Source organism: Silene latifolia, chromosome Y, assembly GCF_048544455.1.
Source record: "Silene latifolia isolate original U9 population chromosome Y, ASM4854445v1, whole genome shotgun sequence".
Taxonomy (NCBI): domain Eukaryota; kingdom Viridiplantae; phylum Streptophyta; class Magnoliopsida; order Caryophyllales; family Caryophyllaceae; genus Silene; species Silene latifolia.
In genome coordinates, this window is record NC_133538.1 from 44340205 (window position 1) to 44362071 (window position 21867).

The window sequence follows — 21867 nt, forward strand, 5'->3', positions numbered from 1 at the left end:
GTAATGGGCATCATATGTTACCACATCATACGGGTCCTGCACATGCATTATGTGCAGCTAGTTGCATCCACATGAGGTGGACGAAATTTGCAAAAACGGATGTCTGGAAACGTTTACTACCTTCTGATATGCGCCGAAGTGCTGCAAATGAGGCCATTAATTGGCGACGTTCAACCCTCACCAATGTCCACAATCTCATAACAAAGAGCCAGAAGGTAATGGAGGCAAGGGTAATTGTGGAGAAGTTCTTTGAGGCGGCAAATGCTGAAGTAATAGTGTTACTGCAGAAGCTTTCTGTGGACGCCGAAACAAACACTCAAACAACCGAAGAGCGCCCTATTCTTGATCCTATCCGTGTAAAGACGAAAGGTAGGAGCGCAAGGAAAAAAAGCGGACTTGGAAAGAAGAAGAAAGCCAAAAAAGCTGCTGCAAACGATGGGGACGCATACACCCCAATACCCCGTCTCCTGTGAACGTCGCTGATATGGTAACATTTTGACCTTTTGCAAACCACAACGCATCAAAGCTACTGCCACTTAGCCATAGGGCGTGGAAGACATCACTGTTGTGACCATTATTGTATTATTTGTTAGGTTATCTAAAATGGTCTGATATTTTGTCATTTTGAACTATGTCGTAATATTTGGAAGTATGGTCTGTTTTTTGGAAAATGATGTACCGAATTAATGTTACCATTATTGTACAATCTGTTAGCAGATCTTAAATTAAAGGTTTTCACTTTTTAAAGGCATGTTGCCATTCTTGGACTATATGTAACTGTAAATATTTGGTAACATTATTGCTGAAAGTATAAACACCTTAGGGTTGCCACTCTTTTAAAGTATAGACACTATTCTTCCAACATATGTTACCAAATATAACATGGTAACATAATTCTTCAAATTGTAAACCATTTGAGTTAGTTAATTTTATTCTAAGAAACAATGTTGAATTAAAGGCTGCTTTATGACTCGTTAAACGATGTCCTTATTTTTGGACAATATGATACCATAATTATATGTATACACTTGACATTTTTAAATAATTCAGCGCTTGGAAGGATATGACATTGGCCTTTGATAGTTTAGACACTATTCTTGGAACATATGTTACCAAATAGAACATGGTAACATAATTGGTCTAAGTATAAACCATCTGCTTAGGTAACATATGTTCCTATTTTTATACGAAATGGCACAACTTAAAATACCCCTATAAGGGAGGGGAAACACAACTGGATAACAAACAGAGAAGTCATAGCTATACAAACACAAATATTCAGCCAACCTACCGAACATGTCCGAAAATAAGGCCGTACAACAGGGCCATAATTAACATCCAAAATGAGGCCATACATTACGGCCATATCTAATATCCAAAATAAGGCCATCCATCAGGGCCATATTAATTATCCAAAATAAGACCATACATTAGGCCCATAAACAATATCCAACCATGACACGTCTACTACTTCGGGGCAGCTGATTTCCTCCCCTTGCTGCGGGTGTTAGCCGGGCCGGTTCTCTGACTAGTAACGCCAGTGTCATCAAGGCTAAGAGAAAATGAAGGCGCCTCCACCATATCCACATTCACAAGTGCGTCCAACTTTTCGCCAAGCGCATTCCAAGCAGCAACAAACCCCGGTGAACCCATAGCTTGCGTAAACGACCCCTGGGATTGTTCGCCTTCACCGACAGTACTTGCCACAGACCCTAACTGAAGCACGTCTGCAAGTCCCTCCTGAGCTGCCAACTCATGCATTAGGCTCTTGTGCATAACGGAGACCACTGAAAGGTTCCTCCTTGTTGTCATCCAATTGCGGACTCGCACCTATACCAAAAGAAATGATATAATGTAAACATAAAATGAAATGATATAATGTGAACATAACCAATGCAGATGGTCACATAATGTTTGCAGACGTAAACATTACAAACCTCAAGAATGTTAGCTGCCAACATTTATAACCAATCTGGTAACATATTGTCTGAAGACATCAACATTAAAAAAGATGAAAGAGGAGAGCGTACATCATCATAAGAGGCCTGCAATTCCTCATCAGTCTGAATGCCTTCAGGTAGTGGGAGTTGAATAAATCTGGACGGAGGGTCCTGGTCATTTCTGCGACGGTACAAGCGCTTCACTTGTTGCCTTGATATTGGATATGTGGGTAGCTCCCAAACACCAATCCCAAAGCCGCGATGATGCGGGTATGCAGCAACTTCCTAGGCCATTCTCTCCTTCAGACGCTCAAGAGTCCAATGCTGAACAAGCGGTAGGCTAGTTGGTTCTGGGAGCCCCCACCAAGTCAGACGGTGGAAGTACATCAGCTGTAGAAACATGAGACAACCTCCTACATTCTTGGTGTCGTGGGACCTCCACGACGCAACTGCTTGGTTGAGACGTAGCAATACCAATGAACACCAGTCCAGCTATGAAATAGAGTCCACATCCTCCACTGCTTTCACCAAGCGTAAGTCGATACGATTGTGCACCGTTGGTGCAAGGAAAGTCGCCATAGCAAATACCACAAACATTTTCTTAAAATCAGCACCCCCGTCAGGCAGCCCCATCATTGCTACTCTAACACTCTCTATTGATATCTCATCTTTCTTTGTAACCTTGAAACTTTCACGCCAAATATGTGCTAATTCTTGATCGGCACTCGGTTCTATAGTATTGTCAGTACACGGTAGCATGAAGGCGTCGTAGACATCATGTTTGGTTAGAACAAATTGGACATGGCGGTTAAACAAGAACATCCTCGAACTAGGGTCATATTTCTGGAGCAACCAGTCCACCATCTGATGATAAAAAGCGTGTGTCTTCAACTCTAGCAGCCCACCGAAACCGATGTCCTCGATATCCTTTTTCTGAGCTTCTGTTAGAATAGCAATCAGATTGAACAATTGCCTCGGTGATCCATGGCCATCCACCTCCTTCTTTTTCCTACGACATAGTTCAAGCATATGTTAATATTTGTAACCAACATCCCTAACCAAATTGGACACATATTGATATCAAAACACACCAAAAAGACACCAAATTAACAACACTTTGACACCATGATAAACACGCTACAATCAAATTATAACCGGTCACAAACAAAACTATGCAACATTTCATATATAGTACATATAGATAGCTTCCAACATTCATGATTAATTTGGTCACATATTTCAATCAAAACACACCCAAAAAGACACCAACTGAACATCACTTTGACACCATTTAAATCATGCTACAATAAAATTAAAAATGGTCACAAATAAGACGGTGCCGCATTATATATAAAGTTCATAGTTATTTGCTTATTGTCACCTAACTACATTATCTACAAAAGTGATGACAAAGATAATCCACCTAAGTTCATAATCAATAGGCAGAAATTGTTCCCATTTAATCCACAATTTGTCACCATCTCAATTAGACTTCATTCACCATACATACAATCATGTCAGATGCCATCATTCTTAACCAATTTGGTCACATTTTACATTCAAAATAAACCCTAAAAAGACACCAAAGTCACAAACTTTGACACCATTGCAATAATGCTACAATAAAATGAAAAATGGTGACAAATAAAATGATGCAACATTTCATATACAGTCCATATTTATTTGGTTATTGTAAATTAATGACATAATAAACCAAAGTGATCACAAAGCAGGTTAATCAACAAATACAAATTGTCCCCAATTAATCCAAAATTGTCACCATCTCAATTAGACTTCATTCATCATATATACAATCATGTCAGATGCCATCATTCTTAACCAATTTGGTCACATATTACATTCAAAACAAACCATAAAAAGACACCAAATTCACAAACTTTGACATCATTCAAATAATGCTACAATAAAATGAAAAATGGTGACAAATAAAACGATGCAACATTTCATATACTGTCCATATTTATTTGGTTATTGTAAATTAATGACATAATAAACCAAAGTGATCACAAAGCAGGTTAATCAACAGATACAAATTGTTCCCAATTAATCCAAAAATTGTCACCATCTCAATTAGACTTCATTCACCATATATACAATCATGTCAGATGCCATCATTCTTAACCAATTTGGTCACATTTTACCTTCAAAACAAACCCTAAAAAGACACCAAATTCAAAAACTTTGACACCATTCAAATAATGCTACAATAAAATGAAAAATGGTGACAAATAAAACGATGCAACATTTCATATACAGTCCATATTTATTTGGTTATTGTAAATTAATGACATAATAAACCAAAGTGATCACAAAGCAGGTTAATCAAAAGATACAAATTGTTCCCAATTAATCAAAAAATTGTCACCATCTCAATTAGAATTTATTCACCATATATACAACCATGTCAGATGACATCATTCTTAACCAATTTGGTCACATTTCACATTCAAAATAAACCCTAAAAAAACACCAAATTCACAAACTTTGACACCATATTTATTTGGTTATTGTAAATTAATGACATAATAAACGAAAGTGATCACAAAGCAGGTTAATCAACAGATACAAATTGTTCCTAATTAATCAAAAAATTGTCACCATTTCAATTAGACTTCAGTCACCATATATACAGTCATGTCATATGCCATCATAAACCATCTAAGTGATAACAAATTTGGTCACATTTTACATTCAAAACAAACCTATCTACATAAACCACCTAAGTGATAACAAAGGTGGTTAATCAACAGACACAAATTTATCCTAAATTATTCAAAAAATTTATCCCAAATACTGTCCCATTTTATAATCAAAACACACAAAAATGGTGACAATTTATCAACCTATAAACTATTTATCAACAACACACCAAAAATGAGGTTGAATCACTTACTTTCCCACCACAAGCGAAGAGTCATCCCCCTTCCGCTTCTTGGATCCCTCACCAACTTCTGCCTTCCCCTTTACAATCTTCAGTGCCTTCGGCTTTAGCGGAAGATCTGTGCACAACATAGATCCATTTGTAAACACTTCAGAATTGTAACATACCAAAAAAAAATGGTCACATAAAATATGACATAGACCATTCACATCATTTACCAGAAAAAGGTTTTACCAGTTCAGATCTAGCACACGAAATGTGCACAACATAGATCCATTTGTAACCACTTTAGATTTGTAACATACACGAAAAAAAATGGTCACATAAAATATGTCATAGACCATTCACCTCATTTACTAGAAAAAGGTTTTACCTTTAGTGACCTCAGTTGGCTTTGACACCGTCTTCTTCTTCAGCGCGCTTTTCCCAACCGTTACTGCCATATTGACAGCGGCATTGACACGATCTTTTCATGGCGAAAGAAAATATTATTAGGATGCCAACAAATTACTGACAAATGTGAATACAAAATTATAAACCATAAACTTGCCTTCGTCATCATCATCCGCCTGTTCATCTTCATCAGCGTCTTCTTCGCCCGACTCCTCAATCTCTTCCTCTTCCTCCACAACCTTATCCTTCCCCTTACTATTACCAACGTTGAACGTCACCCTCTTCTTCGTCCCCTTTCTCTGACATGCAAGATCTCCATTCGCATCCTCGTTCACATCCTCTTCTGCCACAACCGCTTTACCTTTTCCCCGTACTTTTGCGGCCACGGCTTTCTTTCCTCTGCCTTCTGCCTGAACCTCATTCACTGAACCAAACAACAATAAAATGAACAAACAACATTAATGAACCCTAAGTAGGGGTGGGCACCGGTCCAAAACCGGACCGGACCGGACCGGAACCGGTTTGGACCGGAACCGGAATCGACAAAATTCATGGACCGGGACCGGACCGGATTACAAAAATTCCGACCGACCGATCGGAAAAATTCCGGTCCAAGACCGACCGACCGTTTGGACCGAATTACCCACTTTTTCAAATTCGGTCCAAAAATTCCGGTCCATTGACCGATCGGACCGTTGGACCGGATTGGACCGGAATAAAAATACAATTTTAAGAAAAAAAATGCAAACAACAATAATTCCGGGCATTCCGGTCCAAACCGTCCGGACGGAAAATACGGTCCCGGACGGACCGGACCGAAACCGGAATCTTGGAAAATGGTGGACCGGAGACCGGACCGGAATTTTTAATTCCGGTTCCGGTCCACTAGATTCCGGTCCGGACCGGTCCATTTTTCCGGTCCGGACCGGATTATGCCCACCCCTAACCCTAAGTACACGATACATCCCAATAATTGAAACCAAAAACCCACTAAGTAGGAATAACAGAAAATATGATCCAAACCAGTTGAAATTGAAACCATTTCAAAAATATGAACGAACCCATACTATTTTAATAAATCAAAAAACATATCATTACCTTCTCCTGCATCATCCACCTTTGGACCTCTAGTAGTTTTCTTATTTGGCCCCCTTCTTGCTGCTTGTTTCGTTGGCATGATAATGATTTTGGTTGATTTGTGGGTATTTTCGGTGGTTATGTAATGAGAATATGAAGAGAGAGGATGAAGAGAGAAGAAAGAAAGTTGGGACGATGAATGAAGAGGAGTAAATGTGGAAATAATAATGAATATGGTTGGTTTTCAAAATGAAAAAGTGGACAGTTTTTTTGCATTGGGAAGGATGCATTAATTAATAATTTCTCTCAAAATCTCTTTTCCTTCCCCATGCAAATTCCTGCCACAGCCTCACATCCTCTCACAACCCGTTTCCACTAAAACACTAGTATTCGCCCCGTCTCTTGCTTGTGACGAATAACCCGTCACAAGCAAGACTTATTGGGATTAGTATAATGAATGGCGTATATAAATGCAATCTGTCAAGGCGTCACTTCTCCGTTTCTCTGCAATGCTAAACCTTTTCACATAATTTTTCATGCCATCCTTATAAATTCATCTTATTTCTGTAACCTCTGATTCATAATTTTTGTTTTCGTTTTTACCCAACAATTGATGAAGACATTTCTTAAACGAGTTACTACGGAGAACATAATAAAATGAAACAAATTTGTGTATAGATGGTCAATAAACTCTTATGCATTGATAATTTTCCTGTCCAGGTAGAGTTGAGAATGATGCTACCTTGGGCTCTGCGGCATGCAATAATGTCATACAATCGACTCCCAACACGTTTATGCCTTTTAATCAAGGACGAAATCGATTTGATCAGATAAAAAATGTAAATCAAGTTCACAATATACGTCAGACATTAATTTCGAAGCAACCTGTAACCTATCCTCATTAACTACCATAGCAAAATTTGCCATAACCCAAATAATTTCTCACATGTTAAGACGGAGAGAGGTGTCAAATCAACCCTTGTAAGCCAATCCAAGAGAAACCGCCCGAGAACGATGATCAAAATCAATGTGATCACTACTTATAGGCCGATTGACATCAAGTGCTTTCTCGACCATCAAGTCCATCACTCCTTCAATCTCTCGAAAAAGTAGAGGTATCCCATGTCCTTTGGCGGATTGAGGGAAGCTCCGACTTTTTCGTCGTTGTAGAGCACCCACTTTCCATCTTTATAGATGTGAGCAACGTAATGCCCACAGTGAGTTGAAGTTCCCATGTGACTGACAAATCCAAGGAGTTTGTATCCTGCATTAAAATACAAAGCACTCTGTTCAAGTGTCTTGTAATAGAAGTATAGAACGGCATAATAGGCATTCAGTCGGGCTCTAAAGGAAGCAGAATTCACTAGCATCAGGAAGCTCAGATAATATGGAGCTCAAATAGTGAAAAATAAAAGTACACACACACAGTACTCGTCCATTCCTTTTTTTTTAATGATAGATTATATGTTTACTAATCAATGATGAAGCAACAAAGGATTACGGCCACTACGCGACCATTACAGCATACAAGGATACCCAATCCTGATGTATATATGTAACTGGGACACCTTAACAACATCAGAAACTTTAGCCCACAAAGAAGCTACAGAAACCACTCTAGATGTTTATTAAACCAATGATGAAGCAATTGGAAGGATTACGGCCACTACGCAACTATTACAACTTACCAGGATGCCCAGTCCTGATGTATAAACGTAATTGGGAAACCCTTAACAGCATCGGAAACTTTAGCCCACTAAGAAGTTACAGAAACCACTTTTCCCCTAATATAATCGCAAGAATTTCTCTTGTCTAATGTCTAATCTCTAATACCTATAAATATTGGATGATTACGCTCAAGCCAAACACACCAAATACCACCAAGCTACAAATATCACACTACTGCATCAAATCGGCAACTGTGTAAAAAATGTATACGAAAATTATTATTACTGATGGGAAAAACAAATGAAGAGCGAGAAACTAACTTCCAGTGCCATCAGGTAGCTCAGAGTCAGCTGCAGCTGCTGCAGTACTACTGCTAGATGTGTCCATGTCAGAGGTCGATGACGCGTTTGGATTGCTAAATATCCAGTCAGTTGCTTTCTCAATATCTCCACCCTGAATTATATTTTACAGTTAGTGAGTCAATAGAGCATAAATGTTACGAAGTATTACGATGGAACAGTATTCACAAGTGCCAAGCCAATACATACAGTGGCCATGAGAGCCTTCCGAGCAAGTTCTTCTTGGAAACCAAATGTAACCAATGTGTCAACTTTTGATTGGTCAACTGAAGTGGGAGGGCTTTGATACTTTTCTATAGGAGCATTTATATCTGTTAAGGAGTAAAGAATTAGAGCAGGGAATCAAGTTTTTATCAGCTAAGCTATTTTCATCCCACAAATGCTTCAAAGTAGTCGAATATGGCATATGAAAACCATAATTACCAGGATCATCCAAGTGAGAAAGTAACCAATTCATGGCCTCTTCAACTCCAGCATTTGAAGTACTTATCGCAGCTTTTTCACAAATGTTTTGCCCGAATCCCATGGATAAAAGCTGAGATACAATTTCCTCGTTTGCTTCAAGTCTTATCGACTGTTCTGCTTCACTAAAATCAGCTGCATATCAAAAATAGAACAAGAGGTTTATATAGCATCTATGCTACACACTTACACAGTTGGTAATAAGCATTCGTGTTGTGCCTGGTTGAAAAATTCTGATGCTTTTGGCTTTAAAATGAAGTGTCTATTGGAGGTCAGACTGACAGAGTATAGAGTACCACACACGGGTATGCGAGATAATATAAAGAGTCACAGAAACATATGCTTGCGTCAACTTATAAGAAAAATGGTTAAAAAGGAGTGTGCAAGAAGACAAAAAAGAAAACAATCTCTGACCTCCCTCAGGTAAAAGCTCTTCCTCAGGTTGAAGACCTCTGCTTCGCATGTGGCTGATGTCTATAATATCAGGTACATCTATGTAGACATCTAGAACAAACACCAAAGAGTATTAGTCACAAATAATATTGGCAATAGCTAAAAACCATGATAAACATAAGGGAGAATACCAAGCTTTTTAGGCACCCAACCATCCTCCATAACAAATTTTCTCATGTGCAGCACAAGACAATCAGGAAATGATGTCAGACCAGTAGTTCTGCGGGAGATAATAAAAAATAGGGATTATTAAATGCTACACCACATGGCAATCAATTCAACAATTTTCATACTCGTAGAATTCGTGAAAAGCTAACGCACACTTGTAATTACAATTTTTTTACTAGCATTTTTAATTTCTGTACATCTAGTGATCTAGGTCGCTGACTATGGAAATCAAGACAAAACAGGACACAAAGTGACAAGGATATCACCCCGAAACTCGAGAACAGTATCATTATTCAAAAAACTCACACATCTAAACACTTTATAGTTTTTACTCTGGGAGGAAAATGGTAAACCATAGAAATTATATGTACCGTACTAATTTTAAAAAATAAAAGCAAATGGCAGTGTTATCAAGTGAATATACAGTTGTAAGATATCATATCAAGTTTCACTCACTAATAACCAGCGACAACTACGCCAAGTTAGCATACAAAACACAAACGGAAAAGTACCACCCATGTTATACATGTAAAGGATGGATATGCTCTTGGCAAAGAAACCAAAACTTTCAGCATGCCAACACCTTATAATCGTATATACTCTATAAAATAAGTTGAACATTAATCCGATCCGCCTCAAGAGCTGGACAGAAGTGCAGGCCAGCCTGTCTTGGGGGCTAGCAAAACACAGACAGCAGTACTTAACGGCCCGGGACAGAGCACCATACTCCACCCGGCCCCGCCAAAAAGCCAAAAAATCGGGATTTTGTCTCGTTGGGCCGGACTCGGGGCTAGACTTGAGGAAGTCCGGTCCGAATCACACTGGCCCAGTCCGATGTCCATCCCTACCTCCTATGTACTCAAAACATATGTCAAATAACAAGCCCAAGGGACAATGTCCTAGTCCCTACCCACCTAAATAAAGTAATTCTCGCATTGGTTCAGTAGTAGCAAGATTGATAAAAGAGAATTTTAACCATAACAGCGATACAAAAAAATACTTACTTTGTCGCAGTGATCTTAGATTTCAAAGCTGTACTATAGAAATCCATCACCTCCTCCGGAGCAGAATAGCTAGCTAAGCAGGTTTCTAGAGGCACTCTTGGCCGAACAACTTCATCTACAGGGCTGTATTAACCCAACGCTTAGCAAAGATCTATAGAGAAAAAGAGGGAAAAAAAGAAGTATCACAGAATCAAATAACTTACATGTCTTTCCCTACAGATTCAGCTTCAACTTTCATTTTCTGAAATGCTTCCAATTGATCTAGAAACCAAACCAAAATAACAATAATCTAAATGAAAATATCTCTAGGTTAAATGGTCAAAGTTCATTTAAAAAAAAAACAATTCCAATGAGAGACACTAGTTAGCAAAAGAAAATACAATTAATCTCCTACCTTTATTTGTAGCTTCATGCAACGGAATGTTGAGAGACAAAATGTAGTCAAATCTCTTGTTATAAGTAACTTTTCCAGATGGACACTGAATTCGATCTTCAATACCAAACTTGAAATTTCTCGAGGGATCCGACTTCGGGTTCCCTGAATTAACTTTCTCAACTTGTTCAAGAAGATGCAAGAAAAACTCCAACACATCCTAGCCAAAGTATATTTGAGTCACTAACAAGAAGAAAATAATTTTGAGCAGCAAAAATCAGTAAAGAAACGAGATGCCACAGAATGGAAACTGTGTAATTTTCGAGGCAAACAAGAGCTACTAGTCAAGAAATGATCATAGAACCAAGAACAAGAAAACTATTGACAGTAAAGCAAAACCAAGAAACCATAGATCAAATTTTAACCCAATCTTAATGAATGTGTGATTAAGAAAAACGAGCCCATTTAGCAATAACTACGCAACAGGCGTCTGCCTGCCAGTTATGTACAAATAGAAGAGTAATAGAAGATCTACTGGCTGGCCATGGGAAAAACACTGAGCCTTAAGACCTTACTGATAAACCAAAACAAAAACTTGTTCAGTTTCAGTTTAGGTATTGTTTAGCGAAAAAAACGCTTTTCAGTTTCAAAAAAATATTCTTTCAAATGCAGAATATGCCACTAATTTGGTGTCTTATAAAAGCTAGTTGACCCACCTGCAAAATAGCACAGAGCGAAGCATATGAAGCTATGTCCAGAAATGAACCAGATCATCATCAATGAATTCAATAGCTTTCCAGAAGGAAGATATCTACATATTCCGGGCGTACCTGCTGTCTCATGGTCGAAAATTCAGGATGACTGGCGGCAATAACAATCTTGAACATTCGGGGAGGGATGCCTTCTTGTTTCTGAAAATCAAAATACAAACAGTGAGTCAAATTCTCCAATTCACTGTCAGATACCTTCTATATGGTGTTCTATGGATGAGGGATGGGTGGATGGAAAGAACATTCGAGGTTGACAATTTAAATCATGACCTACGCCGTAGCATATTGCAGACTTCAAACGGTTATACCACGAGGTACAAATCCCAGCTTGTGTTTATGCAAATAAAAGACCCAAAAAATGAAGAGCTATATGAACACAAGACAGTTAAAAAATGTCTAAGGAGTCATGGGTCATTTTAAATCGACACACACAAACAGTCAAACACAGAAAAGAAAGGTCCCATACACAGCCCAAAGGCCCCAAGCCCCCAAACACATCCAGGAAATGCAAAGCTGACTCTAGAACCTTTCGGCACTGACAAATCTGCCAAGATATTAATTGTCAATATCACAGGATCACTGAAACTTAAACTCTGACATAATTCTTTGTAATTCTCCACCTTACTTCATTTTATGCTCTAAAATCAGGATTCATAGTATCTGGTGTCAAAGAGTTAAGAAACCAATGTGGAAAGAAAAGATGAAGTAAGCCTGCATCTTAATTTTTTTTAGTATTTTTCCCTTTTTTTAACATGCCATTCACTAGCAATTTTTCCATACTACTTTACAGCAAAACTGTCCCAAAACTATTTTGCCTCGAATAAAACAAACTATAACAGATGCATAGGGCACCAATTACGTGGCAATAGTATAAAACAAATAAAAATGAGAGAAGATGCGAGACAAGGAAAAAAATATTAAAGAAAGCAACAAAGAGAAAAATCAGAGAAAAGAAAAGCACAGCAAAAAAATACTAACCAGTATGTTATAAAGACAAAGTGGAGCAAGAAAAATAGGAAGACAAGGAAGCAAAAAAAGGTAGACGGAAAGAAAACAGGACTATCAAAATAAAAACCTTACATTTACAGTTAAGTGTTACATTTCGAATTTCCATGACTGTACAAGATAGATTACATACTAAAGTAGAATAGCAAAACTAACAAATCAGCTCGCGGACCATAACAGGAAATTTATACTAGCATCTCCCTCCCCCTTCTTACAGAGAAACCTAACTTGGAGCAAAGGAAGAGAAGGAAGTCTGGTAACTGGCAGCAATACGAGGAACAGGGCAATTCAAAAATACAAAGAACAAAAGGCACAAATGGGACACAGTTACACACATGCATATCTTTTAATGAATATACAGAAACACCAGTTTCTCAGGCATACAGACCCACGAGCTTATCTTTCGAAAAAAGGAGAAATAACCATTATAACAGTGGAGTAAAACAAGCAATCAAACGCCAACTGTAGGTTAATTAATAGTAGATGCTTGCAGAAAAATAGGCATTTCAAATCAGAGAAGTCACAAATAGGTCTATGGACCTGAATAACTTAAGGAACTAAAGCATAAATAAGAAGTTTATGAGGTGAAGCAATCTCCAGAAGCACACCTCTGATGACGGAATTGAGTATTTACCAGACAACAATCCATGACCTAGTTTTGTCCTGCCACAAAATTAAAGTTACAAGTTAAACTGCCATGGCTTTAAATTTGGTCCATAACAATCAAACTTGTCATGATTGTAGACTACGCACAATAACAATTAGGCTTCTAATAGTCACTATGTACAAAAATAATCCTTGTTCATGGAAATATTCTTTTTTTAACTATCACATAATCTGAAAGAGCTGGGAATTTCTTCAATAAAAGCTAGAGCAAGGACATTAAGAATTTAAGATTAACCACACACGTTCAAAGAGGATCCACCACAACGCAAAATAGCAGGGTTTAACAAAGAGAATATCTACAATAGACCCTTTAACTTAAAACGGGACACAATCTACATATTTCGTAAAAAAAAAAATGAGACAGATTTTTTGGGATTTACCAAGTTCAATCCGCCAAATTCCATAATCAAAGAAACAATGAGCTTTTCCTTTCATCTCAGATGGACAATACCAGATTTTCTTTCAAAAACGATGAACGATACTAGTTAGCTAAGGCCAGGGAGTTCATACTCCAACTACAGTTGACTTTGTAATGGAGAGAAACTAAGGAGGAAAAGGGAGACGAACTAAGGAAACATAAGGGCATACAGCAGCAATTTCAAAAACAATAGTTTGTAATAATAAACACATCCCAAATACAGCAATGATAACAGTATTCGTCACCATCCGCCTTTTGCTTATGCTTCACTCATAACTTGTATGTAATCCCAGAGCTACAAGCTAAGAGATAACAATTGGTAACTTACAATTGCATGTTTAGGTCCACTGTCGGATCAGCAGGAGCAGCATCAAAAGCGCTTTTCAAGCTTATATCTGCATAGTACCTGATAAATAAGATCACAAGAAAGTTATAAATTATATATGGAACTATCCAATAGAGAAAATGTAGTGAATCGGTTGACTGACTCAAAACAAAATGTTGCGACTCCAAGTCAATAGAGGGAGTGTAATAAGATGACTGACCTAGAGCTAAAAGCATGTGTAGTATATGCCACTTGCATAGTTGCAGCCAAGTAACAACTGCAGCAAAAAAAAAAAAAAAAAAAAAGGAAAGAAGAGATGAAAACTTCCAAGTAACAATGTATTGCTACTTTTATATTTAGAAGGGGAAAAAGTACAGCTACCATATCTGTTAGAAGTGAAATTACCTGTTGCCCAGATTGACAAGTCCAGTATAACCAGGTCCATATAGGGGTTGAAGTGCATCTGCACTTTCTTGTAGACGATTCCAGTCGAAGTTGGTATTCTGGTCAAGCTCCCTTTCCGCAGTTGTCATTTCAGTCTGAAAGAAGAATCAGTATATAAAAACTCACACAGGTGATAGGGTCATACCCCCCCCCCCCCCGACTGTCCAAAGAAATAAATGAACCACTACGTATAAATCAGGAGAAAACTATCATCTAAAACGTCTATGTCAATGTCTTACTGATCCAAGCCCTTGTTTCGTGGCTAACTAGACTTAAGCCTCACCAGACAAACTGATAGCTTCTAAAGCCTTAACACAGTTTGCTGCTGTTTCTTTTGACTATTTAACCTGAGACAGTCAGAATAAGGGTCTGTCTTCTTGATTGCATTAGTAACTAACTGAACAATGTGTATGGCAGATACTCCCTCCGTCCCAGTCAATTTTTGAGTATTCCATTTTTGGATGTCTCAATGAATCCTTTAGGTTTCCTTTTATCACATGCTCTTACTTTGCAGCTTTATCAAAAAGCTCTCACAAAAGTCACGTGTATGTGGGACCCTAAAAGCAAAAGAAAAGAAGGCACAGTTTTATAATTTGTTCATACCTTGGTCTTTGTGCAAAAAACAAATGTTAAGAATTCACTGGGATAGAGGAGTACAAAGAACCATAACAAACTTATTTAAGCACCAAAAAACCTTCGCTTCAAATTGCTATTCGAACAGAATAACTTACTTTTTGCAATGAAGAGAAATCAATGCCAAAATGAGCCAAATGTTGTGGCAGAAGTGGGTCAATGACACTGTCATCCTCCGGATAAGAGTAAACATCTGAGGTGTCAAAATATTTATCAGATTGTTTCTTAAAGTCACAAAACAGAAAACTCTTCATAGATAAAGGTGAAAAGGCAAACACTCAATGGGAGTTGAAGAACTTTTTCAGCCAGCTTATAAGAGGGGAGGCATACTAAATTGTTACAGTATATACAAAGATAAGCAGACTTCTAAAGTAGTCTGATTATACAATCTTGTGTTGAATAATTTATGCAAGCTTATTCGTCACCTACAAATTCTATTAGTGTAGTTCCAATGACAAAATGCTACATCTTGGGGGGGGGGGGGGGGGGGGGGGGGGGGGAATCATGCTAAAAAAAAGACTACGGTAATATAAAAATACTGTGTTGGTTCGGAAAAATTAGGAGTGCAGCGAAACAACTTAAGAACATAAAAATACGAAGGAGACTAAGAATAAGTGAACCCATAAAATACCGTGTTGGTACTTGGTACATGAATCCAACATACGTTAATAGCCATAAGAAAACGTGTCTGAATCTTATTGGTAATCATCTACTTATAAGACAGTGACATTACCTGCTGCCTCCAAATCAGCGGTTATAGTGCCAAGCTTCACTGCAAGAGGGTATTTTGTCTCATTATAGTACTCAACAGCATGGTTGTTGCCACCTGTGCCATCCCAATTTTTTCTTCCACAGAGGATCATTCCGTCAGTTAGATTCAACCAAAGATTATCTGTTTTATCACATTTTGCACATTTCCACCCAGAAGGTGCAATACTGACGCCATTATAGATCTGTTGCAAATTTGTAGCATAGGCACTGACTTGCTTCTCAGCCACCCAAGCTGCAACTTGCTCTTTCCGTTCTGCACCCTCAGCCCTTAAAATTGTATCAACTGCTAACCTTACCTACAGATAAGGTTACACAAATTATCGTGCAGAAACTACGCAAAGCTCAGTTCACATTAGACCTGGCAAAACGGGTCACTCGGGTCGGGTACGGGTCGGGTCAGTTTGGGTCGGGTCATTTCAGGTCTGTCACATATTTCGGGTCGGGTTGGGTCGGGTCGGGTCACTTTCGGGTTTCGGGTCAATTTCGGGTGACCTGTTGTCGGGTCATTTCGGGTCGGGTCATTTTCGGGTATAGGTCATTTTGGGTCAGGTTGCTTTTGAGTTAATGGCTAAGCACTTAAGTTAATACTATTTTGATTAAGAAATACTATTTTGCAAATTTAACTATTTATTAAGGATTATTGTAACCAATGAAACTTTATTTTGATATATATAGTATTAATATGAGTTAGTACTAGTCGTTTGGGTCATTTCGGTCACTTTAAGTCATTTGGGATCGGAGTTAGTTATGAGTCGGGTTTTTTCGGATTGGGTCACCTCGGGTCGGGTCAACATTGGGTCAGACAATGTTCGGGTCGGGTCTGGGTCGGGTCGGGTCAATTCGGGTTTCGGGTCATATTCGGGTCAAGCAAGTTCGGGTCATTTTCGGGTTTCGGGTCAGCCTTTTCGGGTCGGGTCATTCGGGTCTGACCCATTTTGCCAGGTCTAGTTCACATTACCTAAAAACACAATTACTCATAATGCCACAGATCAACTGCGTATATTGAATGACAAAAAATAGACACTATTAATATTCTAAAAGTTTGCTTCAACATTCAATCCTACTCCCTCCATTCAACTCCACAAGGCTATTATGCTTTATCACGTTTGCCAACGCGGCTTTTACTCGGCAAATATCTTTAGTTACGTATTTGCAAAAATTATAAAAGTTAGCTATTTTGAATGTACTCTTAAAGACGAATCAAATAAGATCTCACATGAATATAATTTCACTTATGTATCGAGAGAAAATTGAAGTTGAATGTCCGCTTATGAATAGTGTGCAAAAGAGATAATGGCCTTGTGGAGTTGAATGGAGGGAGTATCATTTTAGCATGCGGAGATTTAGACACTGATCAGCTTGAATACTTTCCCATTTCCATAAGAGCCAAAGACCCGCAATTATTTTGCTCTGGAATTAAAAAAATGGCTCACTAAATTGTTTCACCTCTTTCATTGTGAAGTACCAGTCACCAGTCAGTCCATGAAATTCCCCATTCAATTTTCACAAGGGATCATCAGAAGTAATTTCTGTGTGTATGTTTTCAATACAGGAATGTGACTGTGAGTGCTTACTTCCTGACCTCCTAGGGCATTAAGGAGGGGTGGCTTTGAGGCCCTAGATTAATGTTATTGTACAACAACAATTCATTGTCCACGAAACCAGATCTTCCTCCATAATGATGATACAAAGAACTCAGGAAGTAATTGTTTATGAATGATAGCTACGTCTACGTTATTGAGATTGACATACATAGATTAGAGAACAATACATACCATTTCTGGCAACTCGACAGAGGGAAATGGGAGAGTTGCATAATCTGGCAATACAATGATTTGATACGTTTCTTCATATTCAGGTTCACCAGTTCCAAAGCCCCCTTCCACACCTACAGTTCAACCAATAACATAAGTTCTCTCTATGTCGTTTCGTCATGAACACTACTTCCATCCATGAACATAATCCACGGGATCGTAATAGTTTCAAAGTCCAGGGGATTCTCCGCGACATGTTAAGTCGGTAAAACAATTCGAATATTGTCATTGTACCTACTGCCTCTTACAACGCAACTAAAGAGCAGAACCAACTACCCGTAATGATATCATTATCACGGCCTCGGTGCCTCCAAATAGGCTCCAACACCCAAGCAGGATTCTAAATATGGATAAATTCATTAGAAAGTATCTGCCAGCGAAAACATACAATGTCTACATACATCATGGCATCCCGCCAAATTTCGGGCTCCTAGCAGCTTAACTGATTACTAGCAAAAACTTCACAGTTCATACTATTGATTTCCTTTGGGGATACTTGAACTATTTATGGACAAAAAAAGCGTGCCTTTAGGAAAATTCACATCACAACTGTACAACAAATGAATAGTTTCTAGTTAGCTTTCTTGGAAGGATGCCTTATCCTCATTCCTCATATTTTCAGGATACAGTAGTACAAATTTATCGAACAAATATTGGCCATTCACCCACAATGACAAACTCGAGAACTCAAAGATGTCACAGCTTCACAATATAAACCACAACAAACACCGGCAATTGGCTAATGAGTCTCGGCCTTCCTTTTCCAATTTATATAACTCACATTTTTTAAGTACTGAAACAATAGGACATCACCATATCTAGGGATGTCATTGGGGCGGGGTGGGGGTGGATATAGGCTCCCCCGTACCCGTACCCACTAAGAAAAACTCGTACCCATCCCCGCCCCACCACCCATGGCGGTACAAGTTTCCAAAACCATCCCCGCCCCAACGGGTGGAAATTTAAAACCGTACCCGCCCCGCTTACCCATTAACCCGCTACACGATAATTTTATTCGATAAATTTTTTCGTAAAAGTTGGTTTAATCATTATTAATTTCCATTTTTTTTAATTTATCTTTATAATTTTATTTTTTCACCAAGTAAGTTAGTAAAAAACTTTATAAAATAGTTATTATTAACATTATATCTTAACTATAACTAAATAAGATTTATATAATTATGGTAATCCTACTAGTTTTTTTAATGATTTGCGGGTATTAGGTGGGCAAAATGCAAAATCCATCCCCGCCCCATGACCCATGGCGGGTACAATTTTCGTACCCGCACCCGCCCCACCACCCGCCAAAACTCTACCCATCCCCGCCCCAACTGGGGCGGATGCGGGGCGGTACCCACTTATACCCGCCCCACTGACATCCCTAACCATATCACCAGTCCCTTTCCCATCAGACATCAGCAGAAATTGAGCATATCATTAACAGATAAAAAATAGATGATCCGCTGAGAACTTCTAAGGCGGAATCAGCCACAAGATAAGTTGTTGAAGCTATCGCATAAGTGTATTATTCTAAGCCACTCCCAGCAAAGAATATGTTATTATTTACATATGACGTCATGAAGTGAACCCCATAGCATTGGTAAGTTTTACTACTGAAAATGCATTTTCACAAGTTGATGCATTAACAATCACAAGTGGTTAAATTACTTTTGTAGTCGTAACTAGTGATTATTACGAGCATTTAGCAGCACTACAGATCAAAGCCTTTTCTACGAGGCTACAGAAACAATATCCTCTTTCTTTTGATCTATTATTTTATGCATCTCAAGATAACATGTGATCATGACAGGGTAAATTTAACGCAAAAATAAAACAAAAATATAGCTAGAGGCATGAAATTCAGTTCCGCATACCTATGGCTAAAATAGTTGGTTTCTTGGAAGGGCGGTCTTCTGAAACCACCTTCTTTGTTTGTGTAATGTGCAAATAAACAGGATTCCCTGTCTTCTCGTAGTTCCAATTCACATAATCTTTCCCAAATGCGAGGAACGAGCTCATATCTACGAACAATCCTCCTTCGGATTTCTAACATATCACATACAGCAAATGAGTTTAAATAAAACAAAGGAAACTTGAATCCTTCATATTCTATATCTCAGAACTTGAATCCTTCATATTCGATATCATATCTAAGAAGTTGAGTCCTTCAAAATCTATATCATCAATAATGTGCTATATTCATCGTCACTCAACTTAGTCCCATACTCCCATAGACGATTCTCTCGCAACAATACTCGTAACATATTCAAAGATATGCCAAATTGCCAATGCATTATGTTCTAATTACTTAGAAAACTATCAATATTGCCAGAATTCCACTGCAAATAGTTAAATACAGTAGAATTCGCTAAAGACCTCTTCACCATTCCATACGTTAGTGTTTAATTACTCCATTTTCACAACAAAATCTCGATCATTTCTAACGTAACACAGTCAAACCATCAAAAACTAGGTCAAAAACATCGAAATATCGAAAAAAAAACAATCACTATATTAAGCAAAATAATCATGATTATATCTGAAATTTAAACATTTCACATAAATCAACAAAGAATCATCATCACTAGGTCAAAATTAACTTCCGAAAAAAACAGAAAACAAAAATCAAACTAATTTGCATGACGATGAATTAGAGAAGAAAACATACCGGAGTATCGAAAGAAACGCAGCATTCATGTTTGTAGATGCGATTGGTTGGTTCGGGGATTCGAACACGAGAAAGGTTAGACCGTAGAAGTTCAATGGCGTCCGACATGTCGCGCACAACCAAAATGGAGTGAGATGATTAGCCCTAATTAGGAGTTGTGCGCCGAACGAAAGGTATATAGTAAGGACGAAGAAGAATGTTGAAAGTTATTTGTAGTTTGTTTGGAGATGTAATGTACTTGAATAATGTAATGAATCGTGAATGAAATGAAATTGGGGGTTTAGAGAGTTTTGCTGGATTGTGGTCACCGGTGAGCTATTTGTTGAGGGTTCGACACATGGGCAGATGGGCTTACTAGCTAACGTTTTAGGTAGGGTTAAATGAGTTTAGAGATGTATACCTCTTCACTAGTTTTAAACTCGTGCAAAAAATGCATGGGTCGTACAGCAATTGCTATTATTAAATACATGCGCATAAAAATGAGCGTGATCAAATGTGTAATGTCGTGACGATATAAATAGTTCACTATTGGAAATTTGACGTACATATAATTTCAATTACTATTTACTAATCACTACCATACGATGCAAATTATGTGCTACAAATGTATAAATAATTTAAAACTTTATTAAATAATCAGAAATTTCATTGTAAACTACGATGGTTGTCGTACTCGATGTACGCTTATTATTGTCGCAAATCAATAGCTTCAGGCCTTGTTTGTTTGTAACCCCGGAGATAGGCACATAAAAGTGTCCATGAGTGAAGACCGGTTTTGGAATATAAATGCTCACTTTAGATAAGAATTGGCCATGACTTTTGCTTATTGTCATCGCAAAACAAATAGCGATGGGGATTGCCTTCTATTAAAGTGGACTTAAAATTCACTGTAATCTAAAGGATAAGTATAATGCGGGCAATATGCAGTCTATCACCGTCATGGCTCTAGTTAAAACTATACACCTAATTACGCGAGTCCCTAAATCTATCACTACTAATATAAAATTTAATCCATTTAATACGGGTTATATGTACGAAAGATAAGTACCGAGTAAGTTGATAAAATAAATTTGAAATTTGGTAAACGTTGAAGCGTGTATACCTGTTAAAGTTTGACCTAGCCCAACCTGTCATTTTGAAGGTCACGTCCGATAAATTTTGACTTAGGACCTAATTAGGCCGAAATAATACTTTAATTTAGGTTAAAACGCCACCGACTCCCTAGATCAAAGATAAATGTATCTTAAATGTGAATGTAAAACATATAAAACACTAATATAATTTTTAAAAAGCTAATATTTATATAATCTAATTGATATAATAATTAAATATTATCAATAATACTTTAAATTATACAATTAAAAATTCAGTTTTATGATAATTCTAAAAAATCAAATTAATAAGAGTACCGATTAATCAAACAATGCTAGAAAATAATAATTTTTTCACATATTAAATTAATAAGAGTACCGACTAATCAAACAATTCCCGAAAATAAATTTCCCGAACCCCATATACCCAATGCGGTTATTATGAGAGAATCAAAATAAATAT

At 37.8% G+C, this 21867-nt stretch overlaps 4 protein-coding genes across 4 annotated transcripts; all 4 read right to left on the reverse strand.

Moving 5' to 3' along the window:
* Nucleotides 1-1374: 1374 nt before the first annotated feature.
* Nucleotides 1375-2113, reverse strand: LOC141633302 (uncharacterized). Its single transcript, XM_074445793.1, has 2 exons — nucleotides 2031-2113; nucleotides 1375-1830 (listed from the first exon to the last, which is right to left on the reverse strand). Exon 2 carries the CDS (start codon nucleotides 1810-1812, stop codon nucleotides 1468-1470), a length of 345 nt encoding a protein of 114 aa, XP_074301894.1. The 5' UTR covers nucleotides 1813-1830; nucleotides 2031-2113; the 3' UTR covers nucleotides 1375-1467.
* A 232-nt stretch (nucleotides 2114-2345) lies between these two features.
* Nucleotides 2346-5298, reverse strand: LOC141633300 (uncharacterized). Its single transcript, XM_074445791.1, has 3 exons — nucleotides 5216-5298; nucleotides 4855-4960; nucleotides 2346-2949 (listed from the first exon to the last, which is right to left on the reverse strand). The coding sequence occupies exons 1-3, from the start codon at nucleotides 5283-5285 to the stop codon at nucleotides 2433-2435; spliced, it is 693 nt and encodes a 230-aa protein (XP_074301892.1). The 5' UTR covers nucleotides 5286-5298; the 3' UTR covers nucleotides 2346-2432.
* A 35-nt stretch (nucleotides 5299-5333) lies between these two features.
* On the reverse strand, nucleotides 5334-6511 carry LOC141633301 (uncharacterized). The gene is made up of 2 exons (XM_074445792.1): nucleotides 6334-6511; nucleotides 5334-5659 (listed from the first exon to the last, which is right to left on the reverse strand). The coding sequence occupies exons 1-2, from the start codon at nucleotides 6410-6412 to the stop codon at nucleotides 5334-5336; spliced, it is 405 nt and encodes a 134-aa protein (XP_074301893.1). The 5' UTR covers nucleotides 6413-6511.
* A 480-nt stretch (nucleotides 6512-6991) lies between these two features.
* Nucleotides 6992-20680, reverse strand: LOC141633299 (ubiquitin carboxyl-terminal hydrolase 14-like). The gene is made up of 19 exons (XM_074445790.1): nucleotides 20314-20680; nucleotides 19520-19691; nucleotides 17607-17719; nucleotides 15794-16127; nucleotides 15159-15253; nucleotides 14389-14522; nucleotides 14204-14260; nucleotides 13987-14064; nucleotides 13183-13237; nucleotides 11630-11710; nucleotides 10821-11019; nucleotides 10630-10687; nucleotides 10427-10549; nucleotides 9386-9474; nucleotides 9216-9305; nucleotides 8763-8936; nucleotides 8529-8650; nucleotides 8301-8433; nucleotides 6992-7576 (listed from the first exon to the last, which is right to left on the reverse strand). Exons 1-19 carry the CDS (start codon nucleotides 20419-20421, stop codon nucleotides 7398-7400), a joined length of 2394 nt encoding a protein of 797 aa, XP_074301891.1. The 5' UTR covers nucleotides 20422-20680; the 3' UTR covers nucleotides 6992-7397.
* Between the last annotated feature and the right edge of the window lie 1187 nt (nucleotides 20681-21867).